We start from the raw sequence: 20,638 nt of genomic DNA on the forward strand, positions 1-20,638 counted from the left end.
GCATTCCTGTGATGTGGTCGACAAACATGATAGTGTGTGGGTACAGAGTGTTATAAAACATTGACTGCTTTTTCTCGTGCTATGGTTGGAAATGTTTGAGTGGAATGTCTCAAACAAACAATAAGCACTTTGTGACGCCCCTAGATTAAGCGCTATATTAAAACTATTTATTATTATTGTAATAATGTGAGTCCCCAAGTGTGTCATTTCCCCTCAGCTTTGCTGCAGGAATATAGAACCCAGCAGGATCATTACATCAGGAGTCACAGTTTTAACCATAGCACTTGAAGCACTCATTATTATGTACCAGTAAACTACGTGTTATGTATGGTTGGGAAGGGTCAATTGTGGGATATTGTACCTTCGAAGTTCTAGAGACCATGCTTGAAGATGAGCCTAGGTTCAATTTTCACACATAACATAATGTGGTAAACTAATGCATCTTATAGGAGAACACTACACCCTTCACTTTCATTTTTAACTTCCTACGTTATATCAGTTCTGAAATAATAACAAGCGCCCTCTAGTGTTCATGCACAAAGCGGATAATGTCAGGCCTAGTAACATCTATCACATCCTTGATTTACTTGTTGCAAAAGTTATTTGGGAAGGCAAGTCAGTCTAAGCATTGTGTTCTTTGGGCTGCTTTGCAACTCAATTAATCAGCTATTAATAAACACCTTGGACGGTTTCAAGTCTCTGATTGGTCAAAACCCTGTCACGTGGGAGGTGTATTAAAGGGCGGTATTTAGACGGGCTTTGGAAAATAGTGATTAAGTGGCCCCTAAATCAGCATACATTGTGTAAAATTAGTTTGCGCGTTGCATGCACTGTATTAATTGCTTATTTGTATTCATGTAAGTTTCATTGCAACTTCGCGCACTTGCGCGTACGCGCTGAAAATGTATCAATTTTGAGGGAACGGGTACACGCGTATTATCTCATTTGTCCATATATGGTCTTGTTTACAGCGACATGCTACATGGACGCTGAGCGCATGCGCCCGTTTTAACACACAAAGAACAGCTATCAGCCAATCATTTGTCTCCTTTGACCCCAGTGAGGGCGCTGAAAAGACCGTTACGTACTTAAAAGAGTCAGTGGTCTCAAAGTATCCGTAATGTTATTATCGCACGAAAGAGACAGGAACCATCAAAAGCTAAAATATGGCCCCTGAACATGTCTGGAAGCGCCAGCCACCTACGGTCTTATCACGCAGTGAAGACCGGGTCCTCGCACTGTTATTCACTAATTAACATGCGCCCTCTAGAGCTCCTGCACAGAGAGGATGATGCCAGGTCTGATAGCTTCTTGCATAATACAGTAATATACATGTACAACATTTATTGTGGCCAAGAGTTAATTTGGGCAAAAAGTCCATATGTTGGCTTGTTAGGCTTAAACTGTCTGTTACTAGCAATGGAAGAGCAGTCTGGTAACTGGAATCATCTGCTAACACTTCATGTAGCATCTTGGACAACACTCTGTACAGATGCATTTAACCGTTGCACAACCTCAGCCTTTCCTAGAACTGACATCATTTCTGCCACACTTGCTCCTCGCTGTTAAAAACACCAACAAATGATCATATTAAAAAATGGAAACCAAAGTACTTAACAGATTTGACTACGCTTGAATTATGAGACCTACTCCTTTTATATAGCACCATGTAATGATTTAAGCCCGGTTCATACTTCCTGTAAATGCGAATACGCATCGCATTTGCAAGAAGTATGAACCGGGCTTTACAAGGTGTTGTGGCGCAATACGTTGCCAATCAAATAAGGAACACAGTGGCAAATCCCTTCTCTTTTTGATAAGTGCACAGGGTTCTTTTGGGAGCAATACACAACGTACAAGGCTATCATTGTCAAGTGTCTTGCTTGAAGACACATGTACCACAACAGGAATTTTAACTCACACTTTGCTGATCAGAAACACCAGAGTTTGAATCCCATGCTCCTTACCACTCTGCCATGGCACACCAAAACAACGTAGACCTTTCAACAACTTGCCCAAAGGGCAACCACCATCCATTACAAGTCCAATGTCATCTCTAACCAGATTAACAGTCCAAAAACCATTCACCTTTCCACCCTATAACCATAGAGCAATCCCAATTTCCTTTCCCCAAGGCATGCAAGGGCACCCCAACCCAAGTTACAATCAAAGTCACTTAAAAACTGGAATTATTGTCTGGAAACAAAAACCCAGAGGGATCGATGGATGTATGGATAGAAGCCATAGTTAGTTACAGTACCCTTCAGCCTATATTGGTCTGAGGGGTAAAAGATGAACTGCAAATAGCATCATTTTGCAATTACAATAATTCAACTGAATAGAGGAAAGTTTGGATTACCTTAAGATTACTGAGTGCAAGTCGTAGCACCTTCATGTAGACAGCATAAGGCACTCCTTGGAGCCTGTCACTAGATCTTCTCAATTGAGCTGATAACTCCTTTACGTCTTCATAAACACTCTCTGGTAGGCCTTCAATCTCCTGGCATGCCTCCTTTAAAATAATCTCTGTCAAAAAAAAGTGAACAAATTCATCTCTTAATTATTTGATCAAGTTAATTAAGTAATTTTTAAGCCAATAAGCCTGTGCCTTGTCAACATTGTCAAAATAGGTGAAATTGAATATTATTTTTTGTGTAATCTGCACTGAATGTTTACTCCAAGCACTGCATTCAGTGCTTTACCCCTGCATGTGAAAATATAAATCCAAAGGCTATTTTATTTGGGTTGGATTTGAGTCCACATCCAAATGCATTCTAGTAACAGATATCTTGAATGCTAGACCACAGTGAGTTCAGTCATGAGAGGTGTGTTTGAATCAATGTAAAACTTGCTATCAGGGAAGGGAGAAGTAGCAGGCATGATACTTCGTGGAGGCAACAAAGGCGATTACTTCAATGCACCTTGCCATTGCCTTGGTGCCCCCTATAAAATGTATTAATCAGTAGAAATTAAGTTTCCTCAAGGAGATGCCCTTTGATACATGTAAGTAAATTCTGCCTTGCCCTTTTACATGATTGCAGTTACCAGGCCAATGTTCATGTAGCCTAACATTTGTCCAAACCTTTTGTGACTGAGAGTCTGTTAAAGTGTTTCCATCATGAAACGAATGTCTGTCCCTACAATGCATTGATGATTTATATACCTGCATTCTGTGAAACAGCGATAAAGTCTTCCCTTCGTCCATCTGGTCTCAGCCAAAGATAACTGTAGTCTGGTTGACATAGATCGTATATCCTGCTTATATGGTTCTGAATTAATCAGAAAAAAATAACACACAGTTTCAACTACTATTTATATTAGTGTACATGTATATATTGAACAACTCTCAACAGCATGAACAAACTGATGATTGAAAATAAACTGTTCAGTTATAAGACTTATTGAAATATTCAACTACTAGGACCCAATTGTATAACTGTTAAACAGAAAATACTCCTTTGCTAAACAATATTTGAGTGGGGCACAAGTAACAATGCAAACTTCATGACCTATTGGCTGGTAACCTGTTTCTGTTGAGCAGTTTTGTCTGTGCTTAGCAAGTTGTTGTGCTCACAGGTTTTATAAAATTTTGCCCAGTTCAAGCACGGATCAGCGTATTGACAATGTGGGATAACAAAATGCTAAGCGTACCTTCCTTGCTTCAAGGACCCTCAGGAGATACTCATCTGTACGTTCCATCATCTCTCCCCTACTTCCATCTTCTCTTCTAGATAGAAAAAAAGACACTTACTGAAAACAATCCTAATGTAGAATAAAATCATTAGGATTATTCACAAGTGACATGAATGCGAGATATTGTCCCATTGATTGTAACTATTATAAGTCATTGCATTGCATCATAGAATCCCAATAAGTCTGATGGTTAAACAAAAATATTTAATTTCTTAAACAAAGAATGTGATGCGGCTATTTTAATGTATTAAAAAAAAAAAATATTATCCATATCCCATTAAACAGAAAAAATGGGCTGGTTACCAAAAGCGACAAATTAAGGCGATAAACTAGGAGATACATTAACTACAAGTACATCAAACAGTTGACTCAAGGAAATGCAAATACATGTGCAGCACAAGTTAGTAATCCAAGAGAATAGTTAAATGTCTATCAGTTAAACTGAAGTAGAAAGTTATTTTACAGAATATGGAAACACCAAGTTTAAATTAACTGCAATTTAAAACACAATTTAAAACACAATTTTGAATATACATTTGTATTTTGCTAGATCCCATTGAAAACAAAAAAATGCAAAGAAATGGAAAGCAAGAACAAAGCACATTTCTGAGAGTTTATGTCCAGTTTGGTACCATGCAATAAAATGTTCATCACCTACTCTGTTTTTAACTTGGCAAGTTTTTCTCGTAACTCTGAAATAAGTCTGCATCTCCCCTTCTGATTGGTCAGGAGATGTATCATGTGACTCCTGTTTACATCTGGTAGTAAGTCCATATCCAAGACTGCTGAATGGGTAGACACTTGACTTAAAGAAAACTTGAAAAACAAATACATAAAAAGTAAAACATTTTATCAAACATCAAAACATTTATTTGCACAAATATGTTGAATTTTTCAGTTTTGTTTGTCAGGTAACCGGGTAACCAGATTCCACACTGATATGAAACATCTTTGGACAATTACTTTTACTACTATTATATTGTCCTTCCAGTCTTTGTTTGAATTGACATTAAGACTGTATTCAAATTGGGTGGCTGCGGCTGTTACTGAGGTTGTTGCCAGGGTAGCCTTTACTTGATGCATGATGAAGTGGTGAACAAGCCACAGCCATAGCTGCAAGTTGGAAATGGCTTAGACCATGTCAGAACTGACCGCTACACCTACTTGGTTGGATCGCCACATCATTGTGCGTTGGAAGTATATGATGCTCTTGGCAACAGGCTCCATCCTGGGAAATCCCAAGTTATTGCTGGGACAATGATTGCACAATACATACAGAAGGACAAGGCAAATACGATATGCCCCATCGGCTTCGCCTTTTTGACCATTCACATTTTGTGTATGTAATTGATCTGCAATCAATCTTAGTTGATTTCTACTAGACCAACCTGTTGGATAAGTTGCTGCATATTTCTCAGTTCTCCATTCTCCTGAAAGCCTGAGCCACAAAATGTGATGAAATTGACAAGAGCCTCTGGCAAGAAACCTGCATCCTTATAAAAAAAATAAATAAATAAATAAAAATAAAAAACAGCGTTAACCCTACTAAGAAAGTTTATACAGGGTACACAATGCCACTTAAAACAAACTAACACTTGCTTCAAGTTGTTAGACTGTCCACTTCATTGCTTCCAAGCAGCATAATTGTAAACCACAGGTTAATTGCTCATTTGGTTTTATTTCAAGTCTCATACAAATGAAAGTCAACACCAATGCAAACAATGTCACTGAGCTAAAATGCCAGAGACAATGTGGTACAATGCTGTTAACCTTTTTTTAAATCGATTTATGTCCAAGATTGCCACATTCTAGTCCATGTCGTTGCAATGAAATGAAATCTAAATGAACTCGTATTGATATAGACCCCTGACCTAACATATCAAGAATTCAACAGGTGAAAAGAATTCTGGCAGAAAACATTGACTGTCATTATACCAGAACTGGAGACTTGAGTCTTTAACTAGGACTCAAGTCACTTGAGTTTTTGATTATTTCGGGCACTGTCTAATTTGAACCCTGGACTTGACTTGAGTCTTGACCTGAATGAAAAGTTGATGACAACTCTACCTCATACACATTGCAGCTTGTAAACCTTCATTACTGTTAAATGTGTTTGGTTCTTAAGACTAACCTTAAAATGTTGCACATAGATATCCCCCTGTCGCTTTGATAACTTACTTCCATCTCTGCATGCACAAAATAAACAAAAAGAAAACAATAAATTAAGTTTTTAAAAGTAGGGTCACCGTTTGGCTATTGTCAATGTCATGCTGATTTGTAGACCAAATTATCAAGAAAGACACAATGATACTGTGAAAGTTTCAGATGAGTACCAGTGTCTACTTGCTAAAAACAGCAACAACAACTTTCAGGGAAATTTCACAAGAGTCTTGAGCACATTGATGAACACAGAACAGACACCATCAACATGGGGCATTTCAGACGAAATCATATTGCAGGATGCTTTATCACTAGTACCATCTTTATGACAATAAGCTTTCTAATAGAAATTACACAATTATTTTTTGGGTTCTTACCAAAGTATGACCCTACCTTTGAGGACAAATGAATGGTAAACAACAACGGAATGGATAAGTGGAAAATTAAGGCTCACTGATTATTAAGTTTGTGTCAGTTGGAACACTCCACAGAAATATTGAAATGTGAAACACTGTCAACGTTTAGGATAAATCATTCGTAAGATCCAACAAATCATCACTGTCAACTGTCACATTGAAAATAAGCTGGTTATTCAACAGCACAAACTTTCCTGACTTTATACATGTACATGTAATTTATACACATTCTTCGATGATTTCAAATGAGGGGTCACTTTAATTTGACATATTTTCACAGGTTAGTAATGGTAAGTTTGGTACTGTAAAAACCAGAAGTTTAAAATGTATTTGTCTTCCTTAAAGCTGATGTGTTATTGAATTTATTTATTTTACATCAAAAAGAAAAAGTAAGATGAGTTGTCTGATAAGTGAGTCGTCTGGAAAGTATTGACTTGAAACAATCAATCTTATTTGCGCCATTTGGGCAGTCAGATTCGTTGTTTGTTACTATGCAATTATGCATTTTAGACAAAGTGATTGCTGTAAAATACAATGGAAGACCATACAGCAGCCGAATGTTATGCAAGGCGTCAATACAATTGGCAAAGCGCCCAAACATTGGTTCTTTCCAAACTTCAGTTAGAGAGATTTATATCATACCATGGATACAAATGCACCAGTCAAGTACCACAGTGAAATAGAACAATGTACTAAATGGTTAACACCTTTAACCTGTGTGTATGCACAGAGATCAATGTACATTTCCATTCCCTCCCACGGACTTTTCTGGTAAGACTGGCTGCAGATTGCGCCACAGAACGTTGTAAATCATTACATTATAAGCTTTGTACTTCAATGGGTCCTATTATATTTAAAGATAACTCAGTATACCTATAGAACAAAACGCTGCACACCTTAGAGACAATGTGCATGAAGTGCTATACAAATGTTGAGTATTATTATTTCATACTACTGGAAACCCACCCATCTCTATTGGTTGAACATTTAAGAATGGAAGCGATCATGTCCTCACTCTGTAAAAACCTTGGTTTCAGCAACACATGGTCATTAAAAAAAATAATAAGGATATATTTACGTATGTTGTTGTTATTCAGATTTTGGTCAATTCTGATGGAGTTTTGTTTTTTCGTATAAAAAAAAACACCCCGGGTCATCATTTATGCTTCATGTAACATTCACAACCTCAAGATGAAAAGTGAGAAAGCCATACATTATACATGTACACACACAAGTGTATGTGTATGTACACATGGAAGTGTATGTGTATGTACACACGCAAGTGTATGTGTATGTACATACAACATTGAATAAATTACAGTAAGATTATAAACTATACAGTGCTAACACATATTGATGTATGAGTAAAAAAAATATAAACAAAAATATATATATGTTAATATTCTTTATCCCGATGCAAATTTAACATCTGTTATTATGATTTCTGCAAAACAACACTTGATCTTTGTTCATTGGAACTTGGACAGCCAGTTAAGACGAACAACTTTGCCAGATAAAGAATAACATTAATAATGACAAGGGGATTTCCCACTGAAGACCACCCAGTCCCAATAGGTCATAGTTCTTCCAAACCCCAGTTTCCATAGTGGGACACTGTCTGCTGGAAGTCACAATTTGCAAAGGAACGGTCTGTAGTGGAACGCAGCTAAGCTTTCTCCAAAACACCAAAAGCCTACTCTTTATTAAGTGCTAGTCAGCAGAAAAGGTAAGGACATTGTAACTCCAAGGAAGTTTGTGCAAGTTACAATTTTAAAAACATTTTATGTAGTCGGAATATTCAGGAAAGGAATATAGTGAGAAATAGGCATCTTTGGCATGGATTTTGAGCCCAGTCACAATGCTTATTTTAATTTTGCAAATCATAATGTCTAAATGTTTTGGCTTGTTTTATGATATGAATAAATCATATGAAATGAAAATAATCATTGTTCTTATGAAGAGATATTCACACTGTGTTCGCAAACCTATCTTCCACCGTGCAAAGTTTCAAATCCAACTTGTTTTTCTGTTTCGCCACTGATGGCAGATTAGATTGGAAAGGCAGTGGACACTATTAATAATTACTCAAAATATTTATTAGCATAAAACCTTACTTGGTAACGAGTAATGGGGGGAGGTTGATAGTAGTAGTTTTGAAGTAGTACTGTAGTTTTCGAAAAAGAAGTAATTTTTTCACGAATTTGATTTTGAGACCTTAGATTTAGAACTTGAGGTCTCGAAATAAAGAATCTGAAAGCACACAACTACGTGTGACAGGGGTGTTTTTTTCTTTCATTATTATCTCGCAACTTCGATGACCGATTGAGCTCAAATTTTCACAGGTTTGTTATTTTATGCATATGTTGAGATACACCAACTGTGATGGCTAGTCTTTGCAAATTACCAATAGTGTCCACTGCCTTTAACTGCTATGGAAGGAAAGATAATTTAATGCAGTCCCCTGATCCACAAAGCAAAAGGAGAAGTCCCTTGCCTACTGCTTAGGTGGTAGATTAACAATCTTCAATTTTTCTAAATGCACTCTGTGAAAGTAGATTGTACTATTTGAAGTCAGTACGCACCCTCTCGCACTCTTTGTTCTTCTCCCAGGTCAAAATTCCAGTTGAACCTAGTTAAACTGGGTTTAACTGGAACTAGTTGAAACCAGTTGAAAAACTAGTTAAACACAGTTAAAACCAGTTGGTTTAATATGGAAAATGGACAGAAACCAACTGGTTTATAATTCCAACCTAGTTGAACACAGTAAAATGGACGAGTTTGGTCACTATCCAGTTGAACCAGTTGACCCCAGTTAACTAGGTTCAACTGGAATTTTGACCTGGGCTGCTAAGTCCCTTTGAACTATTCCTAAAACTTCCTCATCATATGGCGATCGTTCCTTTTCCGCTTGTGCTATTAAACTTTGGAACGCTTTACCTAATAACATCAGATGCTGTAGTTCTCTATCATTCCTTAAAAACTTGCTGAAAACTCATTTAAAGGTCCACTATTGGTATGGTAATTACTCAAAATAATTATTAGCATAAAACCTTTCTTGGTAACGAGTAATGGAGAGAGGTTGATAGTATAAAACATTGTGAGAAACGGCTCCACTAATAATGTAGTTTTTGAGAAAGAAGTAATTTTCCACTAATTTGATTAGAATTTGAGGTCTCGAAATCAAGCATCTGAAAGCACACAACTTTGGGTGACAAGGGTGTTTTTTTCTTTCATTATCTCGCAACTTCCACGACCGCTTGAGCTCAAATATTCACAGGTTTGTTATTTTATGCATTGTTGAGATACACCAACTGTGAAGGCTAGTCTTACACAATTACCAATAGTGTTCAGTGTCTTTAATTAAATCCACAAACACTTCGCTTGTTACATGTCTTGACTAAGATTATTCATTGTATAATTGTCATTGTATTCTATTTTTCTTTTTTGTTGTACATGTAGATGTTTTGTTGTTTTGGTTCTTTGCTCTGAATAGTGTCTTGTACACTAGACAGATGGAGCATTATAAATGTAGTATTATTATTAATATTTTTATTATTATGATACCAGCTTCAGACCAGGAAAAAAACAAACTACCTTCATTCCCTTTGTAAAATGTCAATAATGAAACATTTTGGTTTCCGTCGGTGCGTTGCCTGGCCTTTACTTATCAACCACTAACCCTGTTTGTTTGTCAGAGATAAAGTCTTGTTAAAGTCTGTGATGGTGGTTTTTTGCCTGCCTGAAACAGCGCCCTCTTCTTAAAACAAACCTTTTGAATAGGGTTTTGCATTACCACTACAGACAAAACTATTAAAGCACAATCTCAGACTTGAAATGACAGGCTAGATAGGCTGGTCATTGCTGTGTGTGGGTTTTTTTTGTTTAAGTTGATTGGTCTATGAATATTTTCTACCTTCATGATTGGTTGGATATAGTCCTGGACAGAACGACACTCATAAAGCCACCCTGACATACATGTTAAGTTTATCGGTTTTAATTTTAAAGACAAATGTTTTTTTTGCAAGTTTGTGCTTATAATAGATGTTAAATTTGCATCGGGGATAAAGATTATTAATATATTTTGTTTTGACCATACATTGATGTGTGTTAGCACTGTATACTCATTACTTCCCCCGAGTCATGTGAACAATTATCACAGGCATATTACTTGGGTGTGATTTGAACCCGTGACCCCTGCAATTCTAGGGCAGTGTCTTACCAACTAGACCACTGAGATTGCCTGATAGCTAGAGGCAGTTTGAAGTTTGTGCTTGTTTTCTTACCTTTATTTTCCTGAAAGATGATTTTTAAGTGTAAATTGATTCATTACGCAATGGAGATCGATCCCCTGCCTTTAAAATAATTTGGTTTTGCTTTTTGCTTTTAATATAATACAATTGAGCAAATCTGGTCACTATACATGTAGTCTAACAGAAATTGATGGAAATGGCTGAAATTGCATACAAAACAAATAATAGTAGGGGGCAATGTACAGATTTCAGGTCCCGTTGAAATTTCATGTTAATTTATGGCAACCATTATAAATGCATTCTTATGGGTCCCTAGAACAATAAAAATGATGTTGCCATTTTTTCTATTGACCTTTAGTGACCTTGAACTGAGGTGAAAGGTCATGAATCATTTTCACCTGAAATTCTTCTTTTTGGGCAGGTTTTTAAAGAGTTTCAAGGCAATTAAGGCGCCTTGTCAAAACCTCCCGGGCATTCCTCCGCTGACAGTCTGCGGACTGGACAGCAAATACCGCCGTTGCTACGGACCTCGGACAGTCCGCGGAAGAACGGCCATGTGCGTTAAAGCGCGGCGAAGTTAATGAGCTATCCTTGCCGGGCGCTATTGTTAGTATAACACTAAGTCTCATTTTCAGGTCATGAATATCAGCGGCTTGGACGCGGACCGGCCGTGCTCTTCCAGAACAATACGTTTTCAACTCACGAATACCATCCTCCTGGAAGCGGACAGGCCGCACCGACAAGACAATTACACCATCCAGCGCATGTGATAATCAGGGAACGATTTTGCCTGTATCACATCGCAATTTGTGATGCAATTTTGATGATTTGCTATGCAATTGTAAAAAGTGCATCGCAAATGTTGCGATCCAATTTGCGAAGCATAATTTGCTTAAAATATGCTGCTCTGGCAGTAGGGCAAAATCGACCAATGAAAACATTCGTTACGCGCTATATGGAAATTCAACAGCCAATAGAAACACCGGTCTCTGAAACTGTGGCTTCCTCCCCCTCAGACATTGGACAAACCAGACTATCTGGTTGTTTTGACATGGAGACACACTCGCACAGGTGTGTATATTTGTTTATTGGTGATGGTGCATTGGGATTTTATAAATAAGAAACTAATGTTTTCCGGTTGGAAAGTAAGAACGAACAGTTAAAATTGTCCCCTGGATACTCTGACCCACTTGGAACGGAGTTTGCACGTAGCCTGGAACTTTTGTCAGTCGAAGCCGGGAATAAAGACAACCATTTTTAAAATTCATGTTTTGGTTATGTAGACCCAACCAAGTCTTAAAAATCACACATTGGAGGAAATGGATTTTAGTTACACATCCACCCTTACTTTGCTTTTTAATCTGCAAATTAAGGTAAAACCATTGTTAATCACCTACGTTCCTCCGCGGTTCCGCCTGTCAGCTCATAAGCTAGACCTTACAATGGCCGACCGGTCGCTCCGCGGAGCCCCCGGAATATTCATGTTTATTGACATGTAAATGAGCCGTCGTGGCCGTGGACATGCCGGGTTGCTACGGGTTCTTTTGTTACAAAAATCCGCGGACTCCCGCAGTATGCACGCGGAATGGAACGGCTTGGAGGTTTTGACAAGGCGCCTAAGCATGGTTATAGTTAATTTTGACTCAGTGGATCAGACTGAAACTCAAAATTTGAACAACAGGGACTCAACTTCAGACAGCACTGTACAAAACAAGTTTGCATAGGTTACTAAAGAACATCCACACTTTGTGCATGGTGATTAAAAGCTATGTTTTCGCATGATTTTGTTTTACAGGATGGGGAGCTTGAAGTGTCAAGGACTGTGGTTGCTGGTTTTATTGACGCTAGCCACATCTCAACAGGTAATGGCTGACCTTCCATCGACTCTCGACAAGCAGCCAACATGCTTTGGCATATCCAGAGGTAAAAACTTCATCCTTGGCTTCACTGCTAACTTGTTGGACACTAGTTTCAATGACATATACCTTTCCATAGTTGTAGTGGCGTTTAGTGATCAGCAAACCACTGTGATTATAAGCAGCAAGCACCGTGTGGAGGGTCAGCCTCTATATGAAAGATTTGATCTTGAGGCTAGAGGGTACAGAGCAACAAGTGTCTCTTTAGAGCTGCTTATGGATGGCACAGAAAGGAGCTTCAAAGGTATTGAGGTAACAGCTACCAGTGAGGTTTCAGTGTATGGTTTATCATACTACCCTTTCACAACAGATGGCTTTCTTGGCATACCGATTAGCAACCTTGGCTTGCAGTACATCGTAGCAACACCAGCCTCCTCACGGATTAGACCAAACTTTGCTGTAATCGGTACAGAAGATTCCACTTCAGTTCAAGTTACCCTACGTGGACCAGTAACATTTGAAGGGCAGTCATACAGTCCGGGTGATCAGCTGAACTTCATGGTTGACAGATTAGAAGCCATTCACCTACAAGGATCACAAGACTTTACTGGAAGTGTCATTCAAGCCAACAAACCCATTGCTACATTTACAGGCAGTGAATGCGAAGCCAACCCTGGGTCTACATGTGATACGTTGATTGAACAATCCATACCAGTCAAGAGTTGGGGCCAGAATCATATCTACACAGCATTCCAAAGTACCGATCAAAACTTCTATCAGATAATTGCTTACTTTAACGGCACCAGTGTTACCATCCCAAAGATTGGAAACCTGAATTTGAACACAGGGGAGTTTTGGGAGGGTCTGCTTTCAGGATCTGGTCTGGTTTCGTCAAGCCAGCCAACTCTAATGTTGCAGATGCTGGTATCCATTAAGAATATAGTTGTAGACCCTTCCCTGATACAGGTTCCTGCTATAGAACAGTTTGGGTATGTGTTTGGTTTTGCGACCCCACCCAATGCTGGAGCAGCTTCTGGAGGATACTTCAATTTTATCAGCATCATTGTCAAGACAAATGCACAGGAGACTGTGCATCTCAATGGCTCTCCAATAAATGGATCTCAAGTACCCGTACATGAAAACAAAGTTCCAAACACAAACTACACGGCACTCTCTGTCCAACTCCCTAAAGGAGAAGGGGTGTACTTTGTAGAGCAATCTGATCCTCTTTCATCACCATTGTCTGTTATTGTTTATGGCTATGAACAGAGTGAATCATATGGCTATGCTGCAGGTTTATCCCTTCCAAGTAACGGGCAAATCCTGCACTTTTCCACATACTACCTAAGAGAACTTGGTGGTGAAACTTTTAAGATAACTTTACCATGCTTGCAAGATGAAGTTCAATCATACAAAACCTCAAAATGCAAATTTGTAACAGGTATTGGAAATATCTTGGTGTCTGGATACTCTGTTGATCCCTACACCATCGTCTGCATTACACCAACCTTTTACATGAATGGACTTACTTCAGTCTATGTGTCTCTGGATGAAGAAGAGACATTTCCTTACTCTGGTGTTGTCTATATTACATCGGAAGAATACTTGCCTCCACTTATCACAGTCAATCAAACGCAGACATCAACTGGAAACGGAGTTATTGACTTAACAAAAGATGATGATCTTCTCTTAACATGGGACCCTTACAGTGTAGGTGAGGGAATAGAGACAGTGAATATCATAATGCAAGATTCTGATTACAACGGGGATGGCCATCCAGTTCTTCTAGAAGGAGTTTCCCTCATGAACAATGTCTTGAACAATGGCAAGATTCAGATCTCTATAGAGTTGATAAATGACAAAAGCTTAACTACGACATGGCCATCGCTTGTAGCTTTTTACCTGCAACCAAATGGCCAACAGAGCAGACCAAACAGGTTTTACTCTGGAGTGAATCGTGTTACAAAGTTCATGACTAAATCCTGCTCATTTTTCCTAAAAAGATTAAAGAATATTCCTAAAGGCTTACCACCATGTCCATGCACCTTTGCCCAGGCCAGTGTAGATTCTCTTAACTTTGTCTTATCAAATGAGTTTATTTCTTTCTACCATCCTGGAGCAAAAGACTGCTTTAGGTCAACCACATCATCATCTATTGGATCTGGCCAGCAGTGCTGCTATGCCAAGGATGGTAACATACTCATAGGTCCCCCAGGGGGTGGCACTGCTGATCGATACAGTCCTGAGGATCATTTCTGGAAACATCAATGGTATGATGTGCTGCCATGGTTTGGCTGTTGTAAATTTACACAAAACTGCAAGACGTACTACAACTACCGTCCATCTGATGACTGCTCTAAATACGTCCCTCCTTTGCCAGCAGCAGGGACTGGAGATCCTCACATAACAAGTCTAGACGGCAAGAGGTTCACCTTCAATGGGGCTGGAGAGTTCCTGATGGCTTCCTCTATACTTCATGACCTCATCTTCCAATCCCGCATGGAGGTATACCACCAAACTAATGCCAGTGTGTACACTGCTTTTGTTGTCCAGATGAACGACTCTTCTACTGTCCAGGTACAGATTTCTAACTCCAATGAGGTGCTGGTTCTTATAGATGGTGAGCAACTACTCATGAGTTCAAGCCTTGTCAAAGTTTACCACTTCAGAGGCTTTCGATTAAGTTTCACCTCCGACTTCTCTGAAATCAGAATTGCATTCAATGCTGGTATTGCCATCATCGGGTACATCAAACATGACTTTATGTCATTTACGGCACAGCTGAATGAAAAGTTCAAAGACCAAGTCCAAGGACTTCTGGGTAACCTGAATGGAGATCCAGAAGACGACTTTCAATTCCCAGATGGTACCATCATGAATCCAGAGTCTTCCATGGAAGAAATCCACAAATATGGGCTACACTGGCTTGTGGTAAAAGAGGAATCCATATTCACTTATCTTTCCCCATATGACTACAACACTTACTATTTACCTGATTTTTTGCCAACTTTTGATGTCCCAAACCCACATGATGTAAGTCCAGAGATCAAAGATTTGTGTGGGAGTTCTCTTGAATGCATATTTGATGCTGTGACCACTGGAAGCCTGTCTTTTGCAAATGAAACACTACTAGTGACTGGCATCATCGATAATATTCAGAAATCTTCAGTCAAACTGGTCAGTTGTGGTTTTCCTGGAAGTGTGGACAATGCAATCATGACGGGGTCTGTATATCTCGTGAACTCAACTGTGGAGATCAAATGCTTTGATGGATTTACTCTGGAGAATGGTTTACCCACTTTAACCTGCCAGAGTACTGGACAGTGGTCATCTACCCTTCCCTTGTGTACCATGATGAAAGATGCATTAGCCGATGTAGGTCTGAGTACACTGGCAATCATCTTCATAGTCCTTGGGGCAATCAGTCTCTGTCTGATCATTATTATCACAACCTTCTTCATCGTCAAACAGAAACAAAACAACTAGATTGCTGGTGGATCATTAGACATGCTAAGAGTAGGGGACAGTAAATAAAAGACATAGGGTGGCCATGGTAAAAAATAAATTTCCTTCTTACTGTCATTTGGACCTTTGCCCCAAACTAACAAACTTTATTTCAATATTGACCACAGTTAGTTCAGATGGGACATTGCTCTTGTGGAAAATTACTGAATACGCTTAGGAAAATACTATATTATTTGCAGAAGTACAAAGTGATTTACACACATCTGTGAATGGGTCAAACAAAATAACATTGTTTATCCCTGATGTAAACTTAACATCTACTAGATAGGCCAAACAACAAGTTTCAAGACAGTTTCAAGACAGTTTCAAGTCAAATATACAGTGTACTATAATCATGAAACAACACCAGGCCAAGAGCAACGCCAAGACTGCTTGCTAATTCTCAACAATATTCAAGCTGTTGTGAACAATGAGCGTTTGACCTTTGAGACATTAATGTCTTCATTTTCGGCTGTATAATATGAAGAGTTGAACTAACATGGAAAATTATTCAAGTGTAATTGTGTAAACAACTCATTACAAATATTAAAAGATGGTGTACACAATGATGTGTATGAACAACAACTATTGCACCTATTTGGATGAAGTGCTCACTGCTGAAAATTGTATTCTTGAAGAAAATTGTGAGTTACACAAGAGCAGTTTTCTTGTGATAAGATTGTTCAGGAGTCTTTGACGTGGTGTTGGGATCACGTGTCTGCAATGTCGAAGATGCTACATGTACATCCCGGTCATGTTGATAAAGACTTTAGTTTTGGTCAAAAATTGCATCTATGAAAATATTTCCAATGTTGTGATCAAAAGATAAACACTATTTGTGTCAATTACCAACATAGATGAATTTTCATGCCAAGAAAATTAAATTGTGATCATTTTGTGAAGGGTTACACACCTATTTTTGTGAAGGGTTACATACCTATTTTTGTGAAGGGTTACACACCTATTTTTGTGAATGGTTACACACCTATTTTTGTAAAGGGTTACAAACATATTGTTGTGAAGGGTCCAGGGGTTTCCCTTAACTTTTTTTTCAATCGCACGCCGGGCGGGTCAACCAAAGTTTTCGCCCGCAGAATTTTTCCACTAGCCCGCATGTATTTATACACAAAATTTTCAAAAGTTATAATTGCATTTTTGGTTGATTTTATATCTTAATTTTTACCTTAAATTATCCCTTTTCCATCAACAACAACTGTAATGACTTCGTGGTTAGGGGGTCGGTTAATTTGAACATGTTTTGAACTCCGTTTGCAACAAAATCTTCATGAATCAACGATCAGTCAACAATGCACATCGAGAAATAATTCAATGAACTTTGCCCCGCAACGCCCTCTGTTGGCAAAAGTTGTCCATGTTATTAGAATTCCTCCAAGGCTGTACATTGTGCACAGTCTGCAATCATTAAACACAATGTGCGGCAATTCTTTACTCCGTTCGTGAACGTGTACTGCATTGAAGTCTAGTCAAGAAGATCATGACCATGGATTTATTAACAGCTATCAACGGCCAATCACAGCGTGCGGACTGTTGGTTAGAATGGACTTTGGACGACTGTGTGTGTTGTGTATGTGCTGTAAATACACTGCATGGACCAGTGGGCAATCAGGTACTATGTGAGGATACTCGGCACCGTGTGGTTTGTGCATCGTGTTTTCAATTTTGATTGTAAGTGTTTTCTGAAATGAACGAAAGCAATTCAATCAGGTCCCGATCACGGCCAAATTAAATTTAGCAAGTATCTAGAATTGTCGAACTTACTATTTTAAAAGCTTAAGTAAAAGTTTTCTGTGGGATTTTGCCACTGAACCCTCTTTTAAATGTAAAAAGGAATAATTATTTAATTCGCCCGGCGGGCTAGTGGGGGAGGATTTTCACTCGCCCGCCGCTATTTTCACTCGCATTTGGCGGCCGGGCGACCGCTAATTTCGAATCCTGAGGGTTACATACCTATTTTTGTGAAGGGTTACACACCTACTTTGTAAAGGGTTACAAACATATTGTTGTGAAGGGTTACACACCTACTTTGTGAAGGGTTACACACCTATTTTTGTGAAGGGTTACCTACCTATTTTTGTGAAGGGTTACCTACCTATTTTTGTGAAGGGTTACGCACCTATTTTTGTGAAGGGTTACCTACCTATTTTTGTGAAGGGTTACACACCTATTTTTGTGATGGGTTACCTACCTATTGAGTAAGAGAGGCAGATGAGCAAATTTAGGTGGGTCCCATCCCAGGGCCTTGTAAAGAGACAGATGCTTTGGTGTAGATGTGACCGGCTTAAATAAATGATCCTGCGGGACACAATCTTCGCTGTTCCAGACTTTTATTTATATCTGAATTGAAGACGGAGAAAATAATGTGATGTTAAGTCTCCGACGTCAAAGGAAAGAGTCTAATTAAATAAACATACTTTAAATAGAACATTTAGAATAAAACTTACAGTCACAAATACTATTTACAATTAATTAGGAAATCCTTAAAAGACGCGAGAGTGTTGCTGTTTTCCAGCCTAGAAATTATGTATTTTAGAATAAACAAATCAATGAAATAATCCGTGAACTTGGGTAAAGACTATCTATAATAAACGATTTGCCAAAGATTGGAAATGGATGGCAAACAGAAAAGCATAAATAACGGCAAACTAAATAATATAATTAAAGTTCCCGCCAAAAGTTTAATGGCGTCCGCCATCTTGGAATTGTACCAAAATTAGAGGATAACTCCGCAAAATCAGCAATATTTACATCATTAAATCGGAAAACAAGTACGGCATTACTTTAGATCTCTAGTAATGCAGAACTAGAAACAAAATCTAAGAGAGGAGACTTGAGGAAATTCAAATCAAAAAGAAATATATCTATAACGGGAGTTTCCTTTCCCGACTAAACACTAAGTAAATTAACTCTAGAAAACCGTTCTCTTGTCAAAAAGAAACATGTCATAAAATAGGCTAAACTCTCCGAATAATTTATACAAGAGGAATTTATATGAAATCTAGGGGAGAATGGATGGAAAATAGAATGCTAATTACCTGAATTGAAGACGGAGAAAATAATGTGATGTTAAGTCTCCGACGTCAAAGGAAAGAGTGGCCCTCTGACGTCTTGCGGCCGATGAGGGCGCGCTAACCGGTGTATTTAAAAAGGTGAGTATGAATAAATGAAAAGTTCCCGGATGTGAATTATTCTACTTGTCACATCCTCCCCTGCTTTAAAAAATGTCGTCCTCGACATAGTGTTTACTTACAGCTGCACACAAACTAATTATGCACATTGACAAAAATGTATACAATCGCAATAGTCTAGTTACTCTGCTAAACCTTGCAAATACATTAATTTGATATTTATACACATCAAATGGGGGGAAAGTAGGCAAAGTAAATCTTACTCACTATATGCTCATTTTACTTTAGAGAGCACCACTGTTACCTTTGTTCATGGTGAACATAAAACAATGCAAAATCAATCTATACCATCATTACCAATAGTCATCTGATGTAAACTAACGAGTAAAAATGACTATCTGGTGAACTATGGCTGAAATTAGAAATACACACAAAACTTGTTAAGCACTCGGGGGAAATATACAAGTTAAAATTTCGGGCAAATTGTCTACTTTGTTCTAGTCATCTGGCGACTCTTCCATACTGCCAACAACTGCCTCCCTCTCTCCAGTTTCTCTTCTCTGTCTGATGAAGGAGACGTGGCTGAAGAAAAGTTTTCTGAAGGAGAGTTTTCTGAAGAAGACATGGGGAAGAACATACACGGGGTGAGAAGGTTTCTGTGTACTGTTCTCTCCTTTCCATCCCCTAGTGAGCGTACCTTGTAGACAGGAATGTTTTCGTGTTTGGTGACGACCGTGTAGGGGTTAGATTCCCATCGGTCTGCTAATTTGTGTGTTCCTTCGAAGTGTTTCACTTGCACAAGGACTCGATCGCCTGCTCGGAGTGGGGCTTCTTGGGTTTTCTTGTCATAGATGCGTTTTTGTTTGGCTTTTGCGTGATGTGAAGTTTTGTTGGCTTGGTCATATGAAAACAGTAATCTTTCTCTGAACTGTTCCACGTACTCGTCATACTCTGGCGCTTCATCAGTTGGTGAGTGGCAACCAAACAAGAGGTCTATCGGCAAGTTGGGATGGCGTCCGAACATCAAGAAGAATGGTGCGTATCCCGTGGTGTCGTGACGCGTCGCGTTGTACGCATGCGTCATGACGCCCACATACTTCTTCCAATCTCTCTTTTGTTCCTCTTCCAGTGTGCCCAACATGTTAAGGAGAGTAGAGTTGAACCTCTCCGTAACGCCGTTTCCTTGAGGGTGGTACGGTGTTGTTCTGCTCTTCTTTATGCCAGAGACCTTGCACAATTCCTGGATGAGCTGGCTTTCGAAATTTCGGCCTTGGTCGGAGTGTATGCGAGTAGGGAAGCCATAATGTAAGATGAAGTTCTCCCAAAGTATTTTTGCTACTGTTTCCGCTTTCTGGTCTCGTGACGCAAATGCCTGAGCGTACTTGGTAAAGTGGTCTGTGATGACAAGTACGTTTTCGAAACCACCTTTGCTCCGCTCTAGTTTGAGGTAATCGATGCAGATGAGCTCAAGGGGTTCTGTACTGAAGATAGAGACGAGTGGAGCTTTGACTTTTGAAGGAGATGTTTTTCGAAGACAACAACGTTTACACTTCACACACCAGTCTTTGACATCTTTAGCCATTCTGGGCCAGAAGAACCTGTTACGGATCATA

General features: G+C 38.9%; 2 protein-coding genes across 2 annotated transcripts; one reads left to right on the top strand and one right to left on the bottom strand.

The window, feature by feature from the left end:
* Positions 1–1,460: 1,460 nt before the first annotated feature.
* On the bottom strand, positions 1,461–5,877 carry LOC117294275 (probable glutamate--tRNA ligase, mitochondrial). Its single transcript, XM_033776637.1, has 7 exons — positions 5,872–5,877; positions 5,082–5,186; positions 4,352–4,509; positions 3,652–3,727; positions 3,164–3,269; positions 2,360–2,526; positions 1,461–1,562 (listed from the first exon to the last, which is right to left on the bottom strand). Exons 1-7 carry the CDS (start codon positions 5,875–5,877, stop codon positions 1,461–1,463), a joined length of 720 nt encoding a protein of 239 aa, XP_033632528.1.
* Positions 5,878–12,315: 6,438 nt separating this feature from the next.
* Positions 12,316–16,166, top strand: LOC117294276 (sushi domain-containing protein 2-like). The gene has a single exon (XM_033776638.1). It carries the CDS (start codon positions 12,316–12,318, stop codon positions 15,859–15,861), a length of 3,546 nt encoding a protein of 1,181 aa, XP_033632529.1. The 3' UTR covers positions 15,862–16,166.
* The last annotated feature ends 4,472 nt before the right edge of the window (positions 16,167–20,638 follow it).

This window comes from Asterias rubens, chromosome 9 (assembly GCF_902459465.1).
Source record: "Asterias rubens chromosome 9, eAstRub1.3, whole genome shotgun sequence".
Lineage (NCBI taxonomy): Eukaryota > Metazoa > Echinodermata > Asteroidea > Forcipulatida > Asteriidae > Asterias > Asterias rubens.

Coding starts and splice junctions, on each gene's coding strand:
- LOC117294275 (XM_033776637.1), bottom strand. Junction 4,510..5,081: donor TGCAGCAACTTATCCAACAG/GTTGGTCTAGTA, acceptor TTGTTTTTCAAG/TTTTCTTTAAGTCAAGTGTC. Junction 2,527..3,163: donor CGCTGTTTCACAGAATGCAG/GTATATAAATCA, acceptor TTTTTTTGACAG/AGATTATTTTAAAGGAGGCA.
- LOC117294276 (XM_033776638.1), top strand. CDS start 12,316: ATGGGGAGCTTGAAGTGTCAAGGACTGTGGTTGCTGGTTTTATTGACG.